The sequence below is a fragment of the Oryzias latipes genome, chromosome 21 (assembly GCF_002234675.1).
Source record: "Oryzias latipes chromosome 21, ASM223467v1".
In the NCBI taxonomy this organism is placed as follows: domain Eukaryota; kingdom Metazoa; phylum Chordata; class Actinopteri; order Beloniformes; family Adrianichthyidae; genus Oryzias; species Oryzias latipes.
Window position 1 is genome coordinate 4,297,840 of NC_019879.2, and position 16,534 is coordinate 4,314,373.

The following is a 16,534-nucleotide window of genomic DNA, read 5'->3' on the forward strand; positions in this document are numbered from 1 at the left end:
TGTGGTGGAGAACTGAAGGAAAAAAACTTACGTTGCTGATGTTTTCACCCACAACTCTGTTGAAGAAGAACTCAGGACGATCAGGGATGGACTTCCACGTCCCCAGAGTGCTGATGTATTTCTCTCTGTATTTCACCTGCGACGTAAAGTTAAGGTGAATCAGTGAACCTCATCTTGATATCAAAATGTAAATAGAAGTGTCACAAAGCTCTCTGAAACCTCAATGTATAACATTTCAGTTGCTGACCTCACTGATGTCGTCAGTGACTCTGCGGTGGCAGAGGATGTCCAAAGCATCCTTGACTGTGTGGTAGTGGCCCTTAGAAAGCTCAAACGTCTCCTTATAACGCAGCTGAAGAAACACAAAGACAGAAAGGGTAAGCTTTTTTTCCCCCTTTAAACTAGTAGCAAAGTCAAATCTTATTAAACACATTTGTAAAGTTGCTTAATGTAACTAAAAACACAGAAACATGGATTCTAGGCACTAAATATGTGAAATTTAGGGTAAAACAAGTTCAATTGTCCATTTCTAAAAAGTTTGCTAATAGGCTAAAGGGAGCCACAGGAATACCGATAAAGCAATACTCACATCACTGGACTGCAGGTATGCTTTCTTGGCACGTATCAGGTGAGGGGTATCAGCAATGGCGGTATATCTGTGTTTCATCTTCTCATACTGGTCTTTGTACTTGTTCTAACAGAAGAATAAAAAATAATGAGTTAATAAAATAGACAATCTGTGAACATGAGTCATTTAAACTCTATAAAGATGGAATCAGGAAAAATAGTTGCTACATGGAGGAGTCAGACAATTTTCCTCCAAACGCAACAGAAAAATGGAGAGTCGACGAGCTGAAGGATCCTAAAAGTCCCACTCCAATAAAAATGGCGTTTTTGGTATTTGGTGGCATTTTTCTCATAATACAGGACACATGTAAAATAAAAACGGCCTGAAATTGCGTTTATGAGTATTTCCTTAGTTAAATCGTTGTCTATCAACAACTCAGAGCTGAATTTCTGATGAACTCCTGCTGCTCTGCAGAAACTTTGTCCTAGAAAATGACACAGATTTTTCGATTTTACCTAAAGATTGCATGATCTTAGCTAAAAGGGCACTGGTAATGCTTTTTAGCTAAAAAAGATGAACAGAGTGGGACTTAAAATACTAACAGAATTCAAGGGCATTCAGTAAGAAAGAAAAACAAAACTATATGAAACTAGTTTGGTAAAAAAAAAAAAGCAGAAGACTTACATTACTGTAGACCACTTTCATTCTTCTGGCATGCTCCATATCTGGTGTTTCTTTTTCTGGTGTGAAGTGTGCCCTTTCCTTGGTTGCCAGATCTGTGTACTGGTACTGCAGGGGAATAGAAGTATTAAAAAGTGGAACCAAAATGTGGTACTTTCAAAAGCAATTTTAAAATTTTCATTACCTTGTTGGAGAGCTGTTGAGCCCATTTGACCCTCTTGATATCCAAAGAATCTGCAGAAGACGTAACCTTGGCCATTTCCTGTTTGCTATGAGCTTTGTAGATTAGCTGAGGAGAGATTAGCGGCAGAAGTCAAACAAGTTTTAATGTGTTTCAGAATTAAAAAAAGACAATAAGATCAAATGTGTTTAGAAGAACCACTCACATTACTCATGTGCGTCTTCAGCTCAGTTACACGCTTGTACTCCGGAGTATCAAGAACCACGGTGAAGTTAGCCAGGTTTTTCTTTGCCTCCACTGGATAGCTCGCCTGAAAAAGTGAGGATGATGTGGGGATAAAAAAAAGCAAAATACTGAAAACTCAGGATTTTTCTTCATTTTAATTTTTCAAAAAGAGTTTATTTTTGAAAAAACAACAAACACAAACCCTTTGTTTGGTGATGCTGCGGACATGAACCATCTCAGGGGTGTCATACAAGAAGCAGCCGACGCCCCTCAGCCACATCAGATCCTCTTTATATTTTAGCTAAAAGTACAGAAAATATCCAATTTAATCAAAATTTTATTGCACGTTTAACTGAGTTCTGCCAAAACCAGCGTTCTTGCGTTCTCAGCTTACATCGCTGGTGATCTCATTGACGTGGTAACAGTGCATGAGTTCCGGTGTCATGGGCATGGAGATCAGCTGGCCTTTGCTGTTGGTGTATTTCTCTTTGTAGCAAAGCTAGAACGGGGAAAAAAAGAAAGACGGGATCTGAATGACATAAAGTGCTTAGCCAAACGAATAAAAAAAGTGGGTTCCGTACATCACTGAGGTTTCGTTGGTTCATCTTGACTTGATTGATATCAGGAGTGTCGTAGGTTAAGTGGATCTTGTCCTTCTGCTTCTCGTAAGCCTCACGATACAGACGCTGGAAGAGCATAAATAAGATCAGGTGGGTCCTCAAGCAGGAGGATCAAAATCATGGAAATAAAAATCACTTCTTACATCATTGATCATCTTGTTAACCTTCCTGGAGGTAACAAAGCTGACCCCCTCTGGATGAAGAGTATACGCCTTAGCCTTCATCATCTCATAGGCTTCCTTGTATTTAAACTGCAAATATGTGACATAGTTTGGTTATTTTGGTTCCATCAGAACACAACTTATAACTATTAAAATATGAGAGACTCACGCTGCTGGTCACAACTTTGTTTATCTTTGCCTGTTTGATCAGAGGAGTATCGTTGGGAAGGGAGTAACCCGTGGGCATGAAGTTCTTGTTGGCTTCCTTGTACTTTTTCTATAAAAGAGGTACACACAGTCAAAAGGGACACTTTTGTGGCGAAGCAACATTCAAATGTGTGTCGGTGAAAAGAATACATCACACTGCACCAAGAAACCTTTGTAAATTGAAATCAATTCAGCAAAAGTCCTCTTGTTTCTTATGAATCTTTTAAGATCAAAGTTTTTGTTTTAAGTATATCATTTTTCTTTTACATGTTGCAGTTATTTTCATGACTACTATAAGAATTAATGTTATTTACTGGATAACATTAGAATGCTATTTTATTATTTCGAATTTGCATTTCATTTGTTGCATAAATGAAAAATAAACACATTTCAGGTGAATGTCTCACCTGCGTAATGAATTTGACTGTCTATTTCATAACAGTTAACACTACAAATTTATATAATTGTTATTCACAATTTTACATTTGGTTTCCTTAAGGATTTACCGCTTTGCAGGAATGGCAGAAATTTAAAGTTAAGTACAAACTTTGAAAAACAAAATAAACTTACATCACTCTGGACGTAGTTGGCCATCCTGGCTCTCTCGGTTTCAATGGTAACAGCAGGTGAGCTGCTGCTTCCTTTGACATTTGTGTTATAGTCGTAGCGGTAGTGGAGCTGGAAGAACAAAAAAAAGATCATTTTTTACTGTTTAAACTTGATTTGGGAATTAAATGAGACAACAATAAAATTTACATGGCATTTACAATGTCAGTAGGAAAATATTAAAGTAAATAAAACCCAAAGTTACTCACGTCACTCAGATTCTGAGCGTTCTGCTTGGCCGTCTCATACACAGGAGTGTCCGTCACCACAGTGTACTCCTTAAAGGCTTCAATACCCTTAGCTCTGTACTTGGCCTAAAACAAAAACGTTCAATAAATTAAAGTTTTCTTTAAAAAAAAAGCTTAGCAGGTTACGAAACTCAGATCAAACATTTTGGACGGGGTGCACCTACCTCACTCTGAAGGATACCAGCTTGTTTGACACGGAGGATCTCTGGAGTGTCCCAGGCATAGCAGCCGATACCCTTCAGCCAGTTCATATCATCTTTGTAGAAAATCTGTAGTAAGAAAAAAAAAAATCAGGTAAATAGCACGAATTTTTGAGGGGAAATACTCATGGATGTAAAAATGTTACTCACATCACTGAGCTGTTCATTGACTTTGCGCGCTTGGACATACATCTGCATGTCAGGCATGCAAATCCACTGGTGCAGATACTTTCGGTAGTTGATGCCACTGACAGTTTTCTGGGTGTTACGAGCGGACAAGATCTCCAGCATGTCTGGGGGGATATGATTTTTGGCCTTGGTCTTCTCGTAATTGTCTTTGTACAGACGCTGTGAAGAGTGAGAACAGACGATTTCATTAGTTGTCATGTTAGATTCCCTTGAAATCTAACTGACTGTCAAGACTTTACAAAGAGTTTTCCTAAATATGTTCTACAATGAAGGTATACATGTTCAAGATACGTACGTCTAAGACCAGCTTTCCAACCTGGACGCAGCGAGCAGTGGCCGGATCATCCTGAAGCGACTTGGGCAGACTGTATAGGGATTTGAACTTTTCATAGTCCTCCTTGTATTTCACCTGCAATGACAAGTGTTGTTTTTTTTTAGTTTGTAAATGGAGACAACCATAATAGTTGGAAAATAAAGATGATCCTGAAAACATTATAGTAAAGAGTTGATCTTACATTGCTGAGTATGACCTTCTGTTGTTTTGCATGCTGCAGCGCATGTGAGTCATGTGGGATGCGGTAGCTCTTGGCTTTGATTTTGTCCCAGGCAGATGTGTAGATTTTCTGTTGAAAGTTCAACAACAATGAGGACAACGTGTTGCAGTTCAAAAACCATAGCATGTATATCTGACACCTTTTGTTTTCTTTTTGCTTACATTGCTGAAGAAGTATTTGAAGTTGTGGCATCTGGCGTAGTCGTGGGTGTCCAGGATAGCGGTGTACAAGTGCTTCTCCTTGTGATATGCCTCCCTGTAGTTCAGCTGTGGCAGACGGTTTCATTAAATCTATAGGCTCAGTGTTTTTATTCTTATGGCTCAATTTTAAACGCAGCTCACCCACCTCACTGGCCCAGGTGTGACCCAGGACAGCCGTCACATACTCTGGCGTGTCTGTCACAATTGAGTAGTTGTTGAACTCCTTTTTGGCCTCTGCTCTATACTTAAGCTATGGGGCAATTAAAAAAAAAAGTGTAAAACACTGTTTTGGGGAAAAATCTTATAGTTAAAAGTAAAAAAAATATGATGAAAAAATGCTGTTACTCACATCACTTTGTAGCTCGTAGGACTTCTTGGCACGGAGAATCTCTGGTGTGTCCCAGACATAGCATCCAATTCCCTTCATCCAGTTCAGGTCATCTTTGTAAAACACCTGTCAAATGATCACAGAAAATTAAACCCTTACTATATTGTAAAAAAAATTAAATAATTCACCCTATATATCATATAATATCATATCATATTTGGTACAAACATTTCTGATACACACATACCATTGGTATGGTTCAAACCTTCATTAAAAATCCATTGTATGTAACTTGCTTTAATGTTTCTACCCTGTAGTTCAGCATCATTCCACTAGGGGCAATAGAAGGTCTTTTTCTTGCTTATTTCAAAATGGCTGCTTCCTTGAAATCTCAAAAACACTTTTGGCGGGAAACGTTTAGCTAATTTTCAAAACATTATGGTGAGAATAACTAATCTATTGTTATTTATTCTTTAAAAAGACTACTAGCTGGAATGGAAGACTGAATAATTTGTTGATAATTACTTTTTATGATACAGTTACACCCTGTTAAAAATGTGTTGATCACAAAACTCGTCAATATTTTTGCATCTTAAACTAGCCTTTTTGTGAGCAAAAACTTACCAAATCACTAAATGTGTCACAATTAATTTGTCTCTTTAAAAAATGTTATTGCATATTTTGTAGATTTCATTACATGATTTAAGAAGTATGTTAGTTCCATAAAATTTGAATTTTTTCTAATTCCTTTAAGTTGTGTGCTTTAAAAGGTTAACTGAACGTAAAGGACTAATCTGAACAATTTTCAACAGGGTTGTTTCAAGTGTTTAACCTAAGATGAAAATTTCAAAGTAGTTTACGTGGCTTTTTGATGAGATGGGTACTAAAAAGTACAAACGAGAGGCTTACATCACTGAGTATCTCGTTAGTCTTGCGGGCACGGATGGCATCCTCCTGTTCTGGATGGCAGGTCCACTGGTGCAGGTAGGTGCGATACAGGACGTTGCTCAACATGTCCTGGCAGCGCTTAGCTACCTGGTTAGCAATGATGTCGGATGGAATGTGGTTTTTGGTCTTGGATTGATGGTAGTCTTTCTGGTAGATCCTCTGTTACAACCATTGGTGTTTGACACACAGAAGAAACGAAATAAAATGGAGATTTAGACAATTAAAAAACACCTAAATACAGTATAACACACACAGGGACAATAAAGCCCTCCCTACTCAGTACTTCATTTGTCAAAAGTAACACTTAACTGTCATTAAAAAAGTTGTTTTTCAAACATTTTCTAAGTAAAAACAACTGAACTGTATATAACAGGGATAAACACACTGTTAAACTGCAGAAATCTCACCATTGGCTTATTCTTCTCCTGCTGTCCACAGCGCACCACCTCAGGGAAGTCCACCAGAGTCCCAGCGATGTAGTGACCTTTAGCTTTTTCATGAGCATCCTTGTACTTGACCTAGTATTAAAACAAAAAGGGAAAGAAAATATTCAATCCACCTCCACGTATATGTTTTAAAATGCTTTACCAACACTCACTGCTACAAACATGTGTGGACACTCACATCACTGGCAATTTCTCTGCCCTTCTTCCCAGTGAGCAGTGGGATAAACTCGTGGTTTAGCTTGTAGCCAGCAGCCTTGGTCTCATCCCATTGCATTTTGTAGGTTTTCTGCAAATAAAATGAGAAAAGTTAACAAAAAGTGTTACTATTATTATTAGCCCAAAATAATAAATCCAGCTAGAGAAACAAAAGTTTGTGAGCCATCGTACCTCACTGATGATCTTCGCCACTTCTCTGCTATGGGCCAGTTGAGGAGTATCATCTGACCCGATGTAGTGACCCTTTTCTGCATTGAAACTTTCTTTATATTTCAGCTGTGGTAGAAAGAAAAAGTCAGTGGAACAATCTTTCCATTATCTTTTGTTAAAGGAAGTCTGCCTAGTGTTAAACTGCATACATCACTGAGGTTGGCAGCATTTATTTTTGCCAAGACGATTTCAGGGCGATCCACAACAAGGGTGAATTTTCCAAACTCCGCAATAGCATTTTTCTTGTAGAGTCTCTGCAAAGAAGAAGAAAAAAGGGAGGCTTAACTCTGGCAAACAAAATAAACAAACAATAATAGCTGGTACAAGATTTGATAGAAAAAACATACATCGTTAAGGATTTCCTGTGCTTTCTTGACTTTGACATGGTCAACAGAGTCAGCTGCCACCCAACCGTAGCCTCTGATCCACTCCAAGTCTGCCTTGTAGAGAACCTACAGAAAGAAACAATAGTCAGTTCTAAACACCATATCTTAATTCATTTTTAAATGTTAAAATCTGAGTTTTAGGCTCACGTCGCTTTGCAGATCATAGACTTTGCGGGCCTGGATCACATCATTTTGGTCTGGCATACAAGTCCACTGGTGCAGGTATGTTCTGTAGTTAAAGTCATTGACTTGCTTCTGGCATTTCTTGGCCAACTCAAGGTTCAGCATGTCCACTGGCAGGTTGAACTTGGTCTTGGACTTGTTGAAGTCCTTCTTGTACAGAGCATCACTGGCAATCTTGGCTGAGTTCAGAGCCAGCATGATCAGGGGATCATCCTGGACACAGCGAGCTCCAATGTGGTGGCCGACCTGCTTACGGTAACTTTCCAAATATTTATGCTGAAGAACAGGAAAAATTAAGAGTCACTATGTTAATCTGCTCAAGTGATTCAAGTGAATTGTAAAAAATCCTGGAAGACTTCACCCCTTTTGCTTTAAGGATTAAGAAGATTTTCCACTTTTCTACTTACTTTACTTTGCACTTGAGTTGTAGTGGTGCACTGCTTGATGGATACAGCGTCAGAAGGCATAAAGTATCCAGTCGCTTTCACTTTGTCCCACGCATCAGTGTACAGTTTCTACAAAAAAGATCAATTTAGAAAAATTTTAAACAAATAATTAAAGATAACGTTGGAATAAGACAAAGAGAAATTAAATGTTTAGGATCACCCGGTGAGACTTTGCACTTACCGGGTGAATGTTTTTAGCCACTTCCCTGGCTGTGACAATCAATGGAGTCTCGACCAACGAGTACTTGGTCTTATCCTGATGCCAGGCCTCACGGTACTTTGCCTGAAAGAAAGAGAAATAAATATTCAATTACAAAAAATTTATCAAATTAATTACTGCTAAGTGTCTGCAAAGTTGGAATTGTAAAAAGAAAACAAACATTTAAATACATTATGTCCCATATTACCTCTTTATGTATTATTCATTGCCTCACCTCATTAAGGACATCAGCTGCGTTCTTAGCGCGCACAATATCCATTCTGTCTGAAGGAATTGTGAACGGCTGCTTATCCAACTGAATACGGTAGCCTCTCTAAAAAAAAGTGCACAAAAACACAGAAGAATAATGAGGAAATGAGACAAATCCATTGAAACTGGTTCTAATGTCCAACAAAATGTCATGTGTGCGTTCATTTCTCATTGCTAATTGAATAAACTACTTTTCAGTAAAACCTTCCATCTTTAATTTTCTATTTGTTACATTAGTTTAAAATGGTTTTCCTAATATTTCATTCTGCTTAATGTCATTGAAAGTTTTAAGGACGATATAAATCGGTTGGAAACTGTTTTTTCTAGCCTTGCCACAAATTTCTAGTATTACAAGGACTTTTATTCTAAATATATTAATATTTTATATATTTGATCGACTTTGTAAGATAAGACTTACATCTGCAAGGATCTTCTGTGCATTCTTAGCCTTCATAACATCCACACACTCATGTGGCGACCATCCACAGCCACGTATCCACTCCATGTCAGCTTTGTACACAGCCTTGGAGAGAAAAGAGCAAACACATTTTTAAAAATCATGCATACCTATGTAGACATTTCCCATGATTTTGATCATTGAAAAAGATATAGAACTGTTTGTCCTTAACAGGATGCCCAACTTACATCACTTTGGAGATCATAGGCCTTCCTGGCTTGAACCACATCGTTGGAATCTGGCAGGCAGGTCCACTGGTGCAGGTACGTTCTGTAGTTAAAGTCGTTGACTTGCTTCTGGCATTTCTTGGCCAACTCAAGGTTCAGCATGTCCACTGGCAGGTTGAACTTGGTCTTGGACTTGTTGAAGTCCTTCTTGTACAGAGCATCACTGGCAATCTTAGCTGAGTTCAGAGCCAGCATGATAAGGGGATCATCCTGGACACAGCGAGCTCCAATGTGGTGGCCGACTTGGTTGCGATATCCTGTCTTATACTTGTACTAATAGTGAAAGAAGGAGGAGGAGTAAAAATTAGGCCAGTAAAATTATCAACATTTGTAATTATGTGTTTTTTTCCCCTTACGTCGCTTATGATATCTCTGGAAGCTTTAGCTTTCAGAACAGAGACAGCATCCTCTTTGATGTGGTAGCCCTTAGCCTTCTGGTCATCCCATGCCTTTGTGTACAATTTCTGCTCAAGTTCAGAAAAAAAGTGATAGTTAGATATGGCTCAAATACACACACAGCATTTTATTTGTTAATTCAGGGTAACTGTTCACTTACGTTGCTGACAGTCACAGCGTTTGCCTTTGCTAGTTCAAAGGTAGGTGCGTTTGATGGCATGTGAATGACCAGCTTGTCTTTGTCCCACACTTCTCTGTATTTTCTCTGTTAGAAAGAAACCAAAACATGTTGTTGTTTTTGTATGCTCCTGACATTCACACTAAATAAATATTTAATTTAACAACTGAAATAAGCGTGCACTGAAATGATATTACGTACATCACTTAGGTTGTCAGAATTTTGTTTGGATAGAACGATAGCAGGGAGATCCACAATGCTTGTGAACTTGACAGTGCTTGGGTGCTGACGGTAGAGCCTATCATTCAGAACAGTTTGAGCGTGTTTCACTTTGACTACATCCACACAATCCTGAGTTGACCAGCCACATCCTCTCAGCCACTCTAGGTCGGCTTTGTAAACAGCCTAGAAAACAATAAAAAATGCATTAGCTTGCTGACAGTCTCTACATTCATTAGAATAGTCCTGGCACCAAACATCTACAGAAAAAGAATTGTAAGAAAACGTATAAAAGCATACATTTTCATACATCACATTTGAATAATCATTAGCTATATCAACTATTTATGATTTCATGCATACAGCAATAAAATTAAAGTTAAAAATCTAAAGTTTTGATCAAATCTAATGTTTAGAAACTGATGAACCTACATCACTTCTCAGGTCGTAGACCTTTCTGGCCTGGACCACATCATTGGAGTCTGGCAGGCAAGTCCACTGGTGCAGGTAGTTTCTGTAGTTGAAGTCATTGACTTGTCGCTGGCACTTTTTGGCGAGTTCTACAGACAGCATGTCCACCGGAAGGTGATATTTTGTCTTGGTCTTGTTGAAGTCTTTCTTATAGATGTTGTCACTGGAGATCTTTGCCGCATTAGCAGCTAACATAAGCAGTGGGTCGTCCTGAACGCTCAAGGCCCCAATGTGATGGCCGCATTGTTTGCGGTATCCGGCCTTATATTTATACTGAAATCAGGGGAAAAAAGGTGTTTTTTTAGTAATAAAATAGAAACAGAAAAGAAATGGAAAGTGGCTCTTAAAATAAAAAATGTAAACGAGGTGTTCAAACATACATCGCTGACAATGTCACGGGATGCCTTGGCAGCTACAACAGAAACAGCGTCCTTAGGAAGATAGTAGCCCTTGTTTATGGTGTTCACAAATCCTTCACGGTAATATTTCTGTGGGGAAAAAAACACATGATGGTGTCATACAGTATTTTGGAATTTCCCATGTCAATTATGAAATAATGAAAATACTTTGATAGGAGTATTTTCAAATAAAAAAAAAAACGTGATTACCAGACTGGTGTTGAGTTTATTCTGCTGGGCCAGGATGATCTCTGGAGTGTCAGGCATGATGTGAAGGTTGGTCTTATCACTCTCCCAGGCAGCAACATATGCTTTCTATAAGAGGGATTTAAAAAGCATGATATCAATAATTTGTTGAGATTAGCTTTAAGTCCATGACATGACCACAACAACAAAATAGCCTTATTTGAAAGTGTTCTCATTGGTTTGGTAGTGATGCACCTTGTTCATGATTTGGGCATTGGCCTGGGCGAGGGCGTATGGCATGTCAGTTGTCTTGGCAGTAAATTTGAAGGTGCTGGGATGCTGGCGATACTTCCTCTCACTCAGAATCTCAGCTGCTTTTTTGGCTTTCTCAACATCAACTGAACCTATTGGTACCCATCCCATTCCCTTGACCCATTCCATGTCAGCCTTATACACAGCCTAGGAGCAGAAAACAATGAAACAGTCAGCTAAATCATCACAAGGCTATAGAAGGACATTACAACATAATAAATACAGACTTACATCACTTTGCAGGTCATAAGCCTTCCTGGCCTGTACCACGTCATTGGAATCTGGCAAACAGGTCCAATTGTGTAGACGAGTTCTATAGTTGAAGTCATTGACTTGTATCTGGCATTTCTTTGCAAGTTCAAGGTTCAACATGTCCACTGGCAGGTGGAATTTGGTCTTGGATTTGTTGAAGTCCTTCTTGTACAGAACTTCACTGGCAATCTTGGCTGAGTTCAGAGCCAGCATGATCAGGGGATCATCCTGGACACAGCGAGCTCCAATGTGGTGCCCGACCTGCTTACGGTAACCTGTCTTGTACTTGTACTGTACAAAAGACAGAAGAAAACAAAGTGTTACCATTACAGAAAGTTTTGAATTTCACATACAAAAGGAACAAGGCTTTCATTGTCACATACATCACTGATGATTTCTCTTCCGTGTTTGGCGGCAATGATGGAAACAGCATCAGCCTTCATGTCATAGCCCTTTCTGAAAATCTTCTCGACATCTTCTCTATAAAGTTTCTGAAAATTAAACAAATAAATTAATACATTGCAAACAGAAACAGAAACATGGGAAGCAACTCAAATATGAAAAGATCAAACACACCTTGCTGATGTTGTAGGCATTGGCCTTAGAAAGCAGCAGTTCAGGGAGGTCTGGGGTCACATGGGTCTTAAGCTTATCTGCCTCCCATGCAGCTATGTAGTTTTTCTGTGTTGTGGTAAGAAAATAAATTAATTACACAAATCATGATCATAAGAAAAATGCTGAAAAACTAAAATAGCTGACCTTATTCATGATTTCTGCATTCGTTTTTGCCAAGACCATGGGCATAGAATGCATGTCTGTGGTGAATTTCAGAGTCTCTGGTTTCTGCTTGTAGAGAAGGTCACTGAGAATTTTTGAAGCATTCTTAGCCTTCAGCACATCCAAAGAGCCTATGGGGACCCACCCTACGCCAACAACTTCATCTAAGTCTGCCTTGTACACAGCCTGGATAAAAGAAGCACAAAAATATGTAATACAAGAGCACAGCTGCATCTAATGCAGGGATAAAGTCAGAAAGATGCTTACATCACTCTGAAGATCATAGGCTTTCCTGGCCTGTACAACATCATTGGAGTCTGGCAGGCAAGTCCACTGGTGCAGGCGAGTGATATAATTGAAGTGGTTGACTTGCTTCTGGCATTTCTTGGCCAACTCAAGGTTCAGCATGTCCACGGGCAGATGGAATTTGGTCTTGGACTTATTGAAGTCCTTCTTGTACAGAACTTCACTGGCAATCTTGGCTGAGTTCAAAGCCAGCATGATCAGAGGATCATCCTGGACACAGCGGGCTCCAATGTGGTGGCCGACCTGCTTACGGTATCCTGTCTTGTACTTGTACTGTTAAAAATAACGAAAGTGGTTTGTGATCTAACTTAAATGTTGCCATAATAATGTTCCAATTTGAAAACAAAAGGGAAAACTCACATCACTGATGATCTCCCTGGAGCCCTTGGCAGCCTTGACAGAGACTGAGTCAGGAGGAAGGAAGTAACCCTTCTTAATGGTTTCCTCAAAACCTTGTCTGTATAATTTCTGCAAAACAAGTTGTAAAAATGTAATAAAACATCAACAGAACTAAAGCGCAATGTTGTATAAAGTGTTAAGTCTACTAATGTAACAAATGTAAGAAAACTTTATGAAGAAAAAAGAAAAGGATCTACACCAACCTTGCTCATGTTCACTGCATTTTGTTGAGCGAGAACAATCTCAGGAGTGTCTGGTTTAATGTGCAGCTTAACTTTGTCTTTCTCCCATGCTTCAGTGTAGAGGCGCTTTGGAAGAGCACAACAAACATGCATTGTTAAAAAAGGGATATAAGAGAAAAAAAGAATAGAGGTCAGAATGAGGAGCACGGTTACCTTGTTCATGGTCAAAGCATTATTCTTTGCAAGCACAATATTCATGGCATCTGTTAGACTGTGGAATGGCACAGTGCTGGGGTGCTGGCGGTACTTTCTTTCACTCAAAATCTCTGCAGCTTTCTTGGATTTTTCCACATCAACTGACCCAATAGGCACCCAGCCCAGACCTTGGAGCCATTTCAGGTCAGCTTTGTATACAGCCTGTGCAAAAGGTAGGTAAATCAATCTTTGATGAATAACATCATCATGGGAAACATGAGATAGGACTTGCTCAGTAGTAGCACATTCAAGAGACTCACATCGCTTTGGAGATCGTATGCATGTCTGGCTTGAACCACGTCAGTGGAATCTGGCAGACAGGTCCAGTTGTGTAGACGAGTTATGTAGTTAAAATGGTTGACTTGGATCTGGTTTTTTTTGGCCAGTTCAAAGGCCAGCATGTCCACCGGCAGGTGAAACTTGGTCTTGAAATTGTTGAAGTCCTTCTTGTACAGAGCATCACTGGCAATCTTGGCTGAGTTCAGAGCCAGCATGAGTAGAGGATCGTCCTGGATGCTGCGGGCTCCAATGTGGTGGCCGACCTGCTTGCGGTATCCTGTCTTGTACTTGTACTGGTTGAAAACAACGGGGGAAAAACATCTATATTAAAAGTGTTGCGCAAAACCCAAACAATTTAAGAAGTGTGAGACTAAAAACAAAGACAATGTGGCAGACACAAGCTATTCATCTCTAAGATGTTTTTAATACTCTGCAATATACCCATTACTGGTTTTTAAATACCACCTGTTTAGAGTTACAAGGTAACTAAACATGGTTTATATTTCTGCTTTATATCATATGTCTATAATATACAAGGGGGTGGGGGTGGGGGTATGTGGAAGGGGGTGATCTTATCAAAGCAAAAAGCTTTGCCCACCACATTTTTGAGCCAATATTATTATCGTTATTGACAAAAATAAAGAGATCATACAAACTTATTCAAGCATTGCAAAAAACACAGTTAAAAAAAATAAATAAAAATTAAATAAAGTAAAATATAATCAAAATACTGGCGACCTGTCTGGAGTGTACCCTGCCTTCGCCCATGAGTGGCAAGGATAGTCTCCGGCAACCCCAAAACGGACAAAAACGGGTTCAAAAGATGAATGAATTAAATTAAATTAAATTAAATATTTGTATTTGCCTTCAAAGTCTTCTCCCCCTCTCCTGTCCCCTCACATAAAATTTTAGCTCCAACATTGATTATCTATAAAAAACTCTGTTTGGGAAAAGAGATTTTTTTTCAATCTAAGTCAAATTTAATTTCAATAAGAAATAAATCTAAAATCAAGCACTCACATCACTTGCAATGTCCCTGGTTGCTCTTGCAGCCAGAATAGATATGGCATCACCTCGCAGGTCATAACCCTTCTTCTTGGAGTCTTCATGTGCTTGTTTGTACTTTTTCTGTAAACGGCACAAAAACGAAATCAGTATTTTTAATCTTGAATGGATAATCTTCCTCAGCGCAACATTTGAATAGGTTTTACTTACCAAGCTGTAGTTGACATTGTTTGCCTTAGCTAGGAGCACATCCATCGCATCGGGCATGATGTGGTTCTTTGTCTTTTCTTTGTTCCACACTTCCGTATAGGCTTTCTGTTTTCACAAACACAAGAGCATTAGGATAAAAAATGTAACGTGTGCAGTTTGTGCAAAGAAAAAATAAAGCAATTTCACACAAAATGTATAAATGAAATGATTTCTACTGAACGCCATACCTTGTTCATAACTTGAGCATTGGCTTTAGCCAACACCAAAGGCATGTCTTCAGTAGTGCACTTGAATTTGAAGTTGCTTGGATGTTGACGGTACTTTCTTTCACTCAAAACTTCAGCAGCTTTTTTTGCCTTCTCCACATCTAGTGAACCTATGGGCACCCATCCGATGCCCTGCATCATCTTCAGATCTTCTTTGTATACAGCCTAGGATGTGTTTATAGAGAAGGAAAAATTACAAAACCCCTTTTTATTTTAGATCAGACCAATTTAACACATGTTGAATCCAAGACGTTCAGCTCACATCACTTTGCAGGTCATATGCATGTCTGGCTTGAACCACATCATTGGAGTCTGGCAGACATGTCCACTGGTGCAGACGAGTGATATAATTGAAATTGTTGACTTGCTTCTGGCATTTCTTGGCCAACTCAAGGTTCAGCATGTCCACGGGCAGATGGAATTTGGTCTTGGACTTGTTGAAGTCCTTCTTGTACAGAGCATCACTGGCAATCTTTGCTGAATTCAGAGCTAGCATGATCAGAGGGTCATCCTGGACACAGCGGGCTCCAATGTGGTGACCAACTTGCTTGCGGTATCCTGTCTTGTACTTGTACTAGATATCGTTTAAAAGAAAAAGAGACATATTTAACCTGAAACCCAAATATATATTAATGTATTAATGGTAAAATGTTATATTCTTTAAACAAGTAGCTTACATCACTGGCAATATCCCTGGATGCTCTCGCTGCTAGTATGGAAACGGCATCATTGCGCAGGTCGTAGCCCTTCTTTTTGGCCTCTTCATTTTCTTCTTTGTATTTTTTCTGAAAATGATCACAATTTTTTTCAAAAGTATTAGACATGACTAACTTTTTTTATGACAAGAGGTGGACTGAATTATTTTGAAGAAAGATATCTTGGAGATCATCAGTTACGACATTAAAAAAGATGCACAATATATTTCAATTAAATATTTAAAAGTTATCATAGTGAACATGGAGCTTTACAGAAATGTAGAGGAAATTAAAGCATAACTGATCCTGAGAAATATTGAGAACAGGAAGTAACAACTTACCAAGCTGTAGTTATAACTGTTGGCTTTGGCTAGAACACAGTCCATGGCATCAGGCATGATGTGGATCTTTGACTTCTCATTCTCCCAGTTTTCAACATACAATTTCTGCAAACATTGGAAATGATACATGAATCAGTCTTAAAATTATTATGACAGGAAAAAAATGCTTGCACATAAGAAATTCTGCCTATGTGATTTGCACAAAGCTATATTCAGGTGTTTCTTCATTTTTACCTTGTTCATAACCTTAGCGTTGGCTGTAGCGAGCACTATCGGCATATCCTCAGTTGTACACTTGAACTTGAAGTTGCTCGGGTGCTGACGGTACTGTCTCTCACTTAGAACCTCACCAGCTTTTTTCGCTTTCTCAACATCCAATGAACCTATTGGGACCCATCCAATACCTTGCATCATCTTCAGGTCCTCCTTGTAAATATTCTAGGGAAAACAA

The 16,534-nt window shown here is 38.9% G+C and overlaps 1 protein-coding gene across 25 annotated transcripts in view; it reads right to left on the bottom strand.

Moving 5' to 3' along the window:
• neb (nebulin) overlaps positions 1 to 16,534 on the bottom strand; it is a 61,354-nt gene that overhangs the window by 23,860 nt on the left and 20,960 nt on the right. For 22 of the 25 annotated variants that reach the window (XM_023951055.1, XM_023951061.1, XM_023951073.1 and 19 more), the window contains 55 exons: positions 16,318 to 16,521; positions 16,084 to 16,188; positions 15,725 to 15,832; positions 15,310 to 15,621; positions 15,009 to 15,212; positions 14,782 to 14,886; positions 14,587 to 14,694; positions 13,548 to 13,859; positions 13,246 to 13,449; positions 13,054 to 13,158; positions 12,812 to 12,919; positions 12,413 to 12,724; positions 12,128 to 12,331; positions 11,945 to 12,049; positions 11,752 to 11,859; positions 11,348 to 11,659; positions 11,060 to 11,263; positions 10,829 to 10,933; positions 10,601 to 10,708; positions 10,182 to 10,493; positions 9,732 to 9,935; positions 9,513 to 9,617; positions 9,313 to 9,420; positions 8,918 to 9,229; positions 8,691 to 8,795; positions 8,238 to 8,336; positions 7,985 to 8,086; positions 7,765 to 7,872; positions 7,322 to 7,633; positions 7,136 to 7,240; positions 6,938 to 7,042; positions 6,750 to 6,854; positions 6,541 to 6,648; positions 6,324 to 6,434; positions 5,878 to 6,075; positions 4,990 to 5,094; positions 4,786 to 4,890; positions 4,602 to 4,706; positions 4,402 to 4,509; positions 4,182 to 4,295; positions 3,848 to 4,045; positions 3,662 to 3,766; positions 3,459 to 3,563; positions 3,214 to 3,321; positions 2,606 to 2,713; positions 2,419 to 2,526; positions 2,237 to 2,341; positions 2,050 to 2,154; positions 1,858 to 1,956; positions 1,636 to 1,740; positions 1,434 to 1,538; positions 1,253 to 1,357; positions 590 to 694; positions 248 to 352; positions 32 to 136 (listed from right to left, as the gene is read on the bottom strand). In XM_023951055.1, coding sequence (XP_023806823.1) covers positions 32 to 136; positions 248 to 352; positions 590 to 694; positions 1,253 to 1,357; positions 1,434 to 1,538; positions 1,636 to 1,740; positions 1,858 to 1,956; positions 2,050 to 2,154; positions 2,237 to 2,341; positions 2,419 to 2,526; positions 2,606 to 2,713; positions 3,214 to 3,321; positions 3,459 to 3,563; positions 3,662 to 3,766; positions 3,848 to 4,045; positions 4,182 to 4,295; positions 4,402 to 4,509; positions 4,602 to 4,706; positions 4,786 to 4,890; positions 4,990 to 5,094; positions 5,878 to 6,075; positions 6,324 to 6,434; positions 6,541 to 6,648; positions 6,750 to 6,854; positions 6,938 to 7,042; positions 7,136 to 7,240; positions 7,322 to 7,633; positions 7,765 to 7,872; positions 7,985 to 8,086; positions 8,238 to 8,336; positions 8,691 to 8,795; positions 8,918 to 9,229; positions 9,313 to 9,420; positions 9,513 to 9,617; positions 9,732 to 9,935; positions 10,182 to 10,493; positions 10,601 to 10,708; positions 10,829 to 10,933; positions 11,060 to 11,263; positions 11,348 to 11,659; positions 11,752 to 11,859; positions 11,945 to 12,049; positions 12,128 to 12,331; positions 12,413 to 12,724; positions 12,812 to 12,919; positions 13,054 to 13,158; positions 13,246 to 13,449; positions 13,548 to 13,859; positions 14,587 to 14,694; positions 14,782 to 14,886; positions 15,009 to 15,212; positions 15,310 to 15,621; positions 15,725 to 15,832; positions 16,084 to 16,188; positions 16,318 to 16,521 — 8,040 coding nt within the window. The remainder of the gene's footprint in view (positions 1 to 31; positions 137 to 247; positions 353 to 589; positions 695 to 1,252; positions 1,358 to 1,433; positions 1,539 to 1,635; positions 1,741 to 1,857; positions 1,957 to 2,049; positions 2,155 to 2,236; positions 2,342 to 2,418; positions 2,527 to 2,605; positions 2,714 to 3,213; positions 3,322 to 3,458; positions 3,564 to 3,661; positions 3,767 to 3,847; positions 4,046 to 4,181; positions 4,296 to 4,401; positions 4,510 to 4,601; positions 4,707 to 4,785; positions 4,891 to 4,989; positions 5,095 to 5,877; positions 6,076 to 6,323; positions 6,435 to 6,540; positions 6,649 to 6,749; positions 6,855 to 6,937; positions 7,043 to 7,135; positions 7,241 to 7,321; positions 7,634 to 7,764; positions 7,873 to 7,984; positions 8,087 to 8,237; positions 8,337 to 8,690; positions 8,796 to 8,917; positions 9,230 to 9,312; positions 9,421 to 9,512; positions 9,618 to 9,731; positions 9,936 to 10,181; positions 10,494 to 10,600; positions 10,709 to 10,828; positions 10,934 to 11,059; positions 11,264 to 11,347; positions 11,660 to 11,751; positions 11,860 to 11,944; positions 12,050 to 12,127; positions 12,332 to 12,412; positions 12,725 to 12,811; positions 12,920 to 13,053; positions 13,159 to 13,245; positions 13,450 to 13,547; positions 13,860 to 14,586; positions 14,695 to 14,781; positions 14,887 to 15,008; positions 15,213 to 15,309; positions 15,622 to 15,724; positions 15,833 to 16,083; positions 16,189 to 16,317; positions 16,522 to 16,534) is intronic. The other 3 variants (XM_023951076.1, XM_023951075.1, XM_023951077.1) reach the window with 3 other exon arrangements.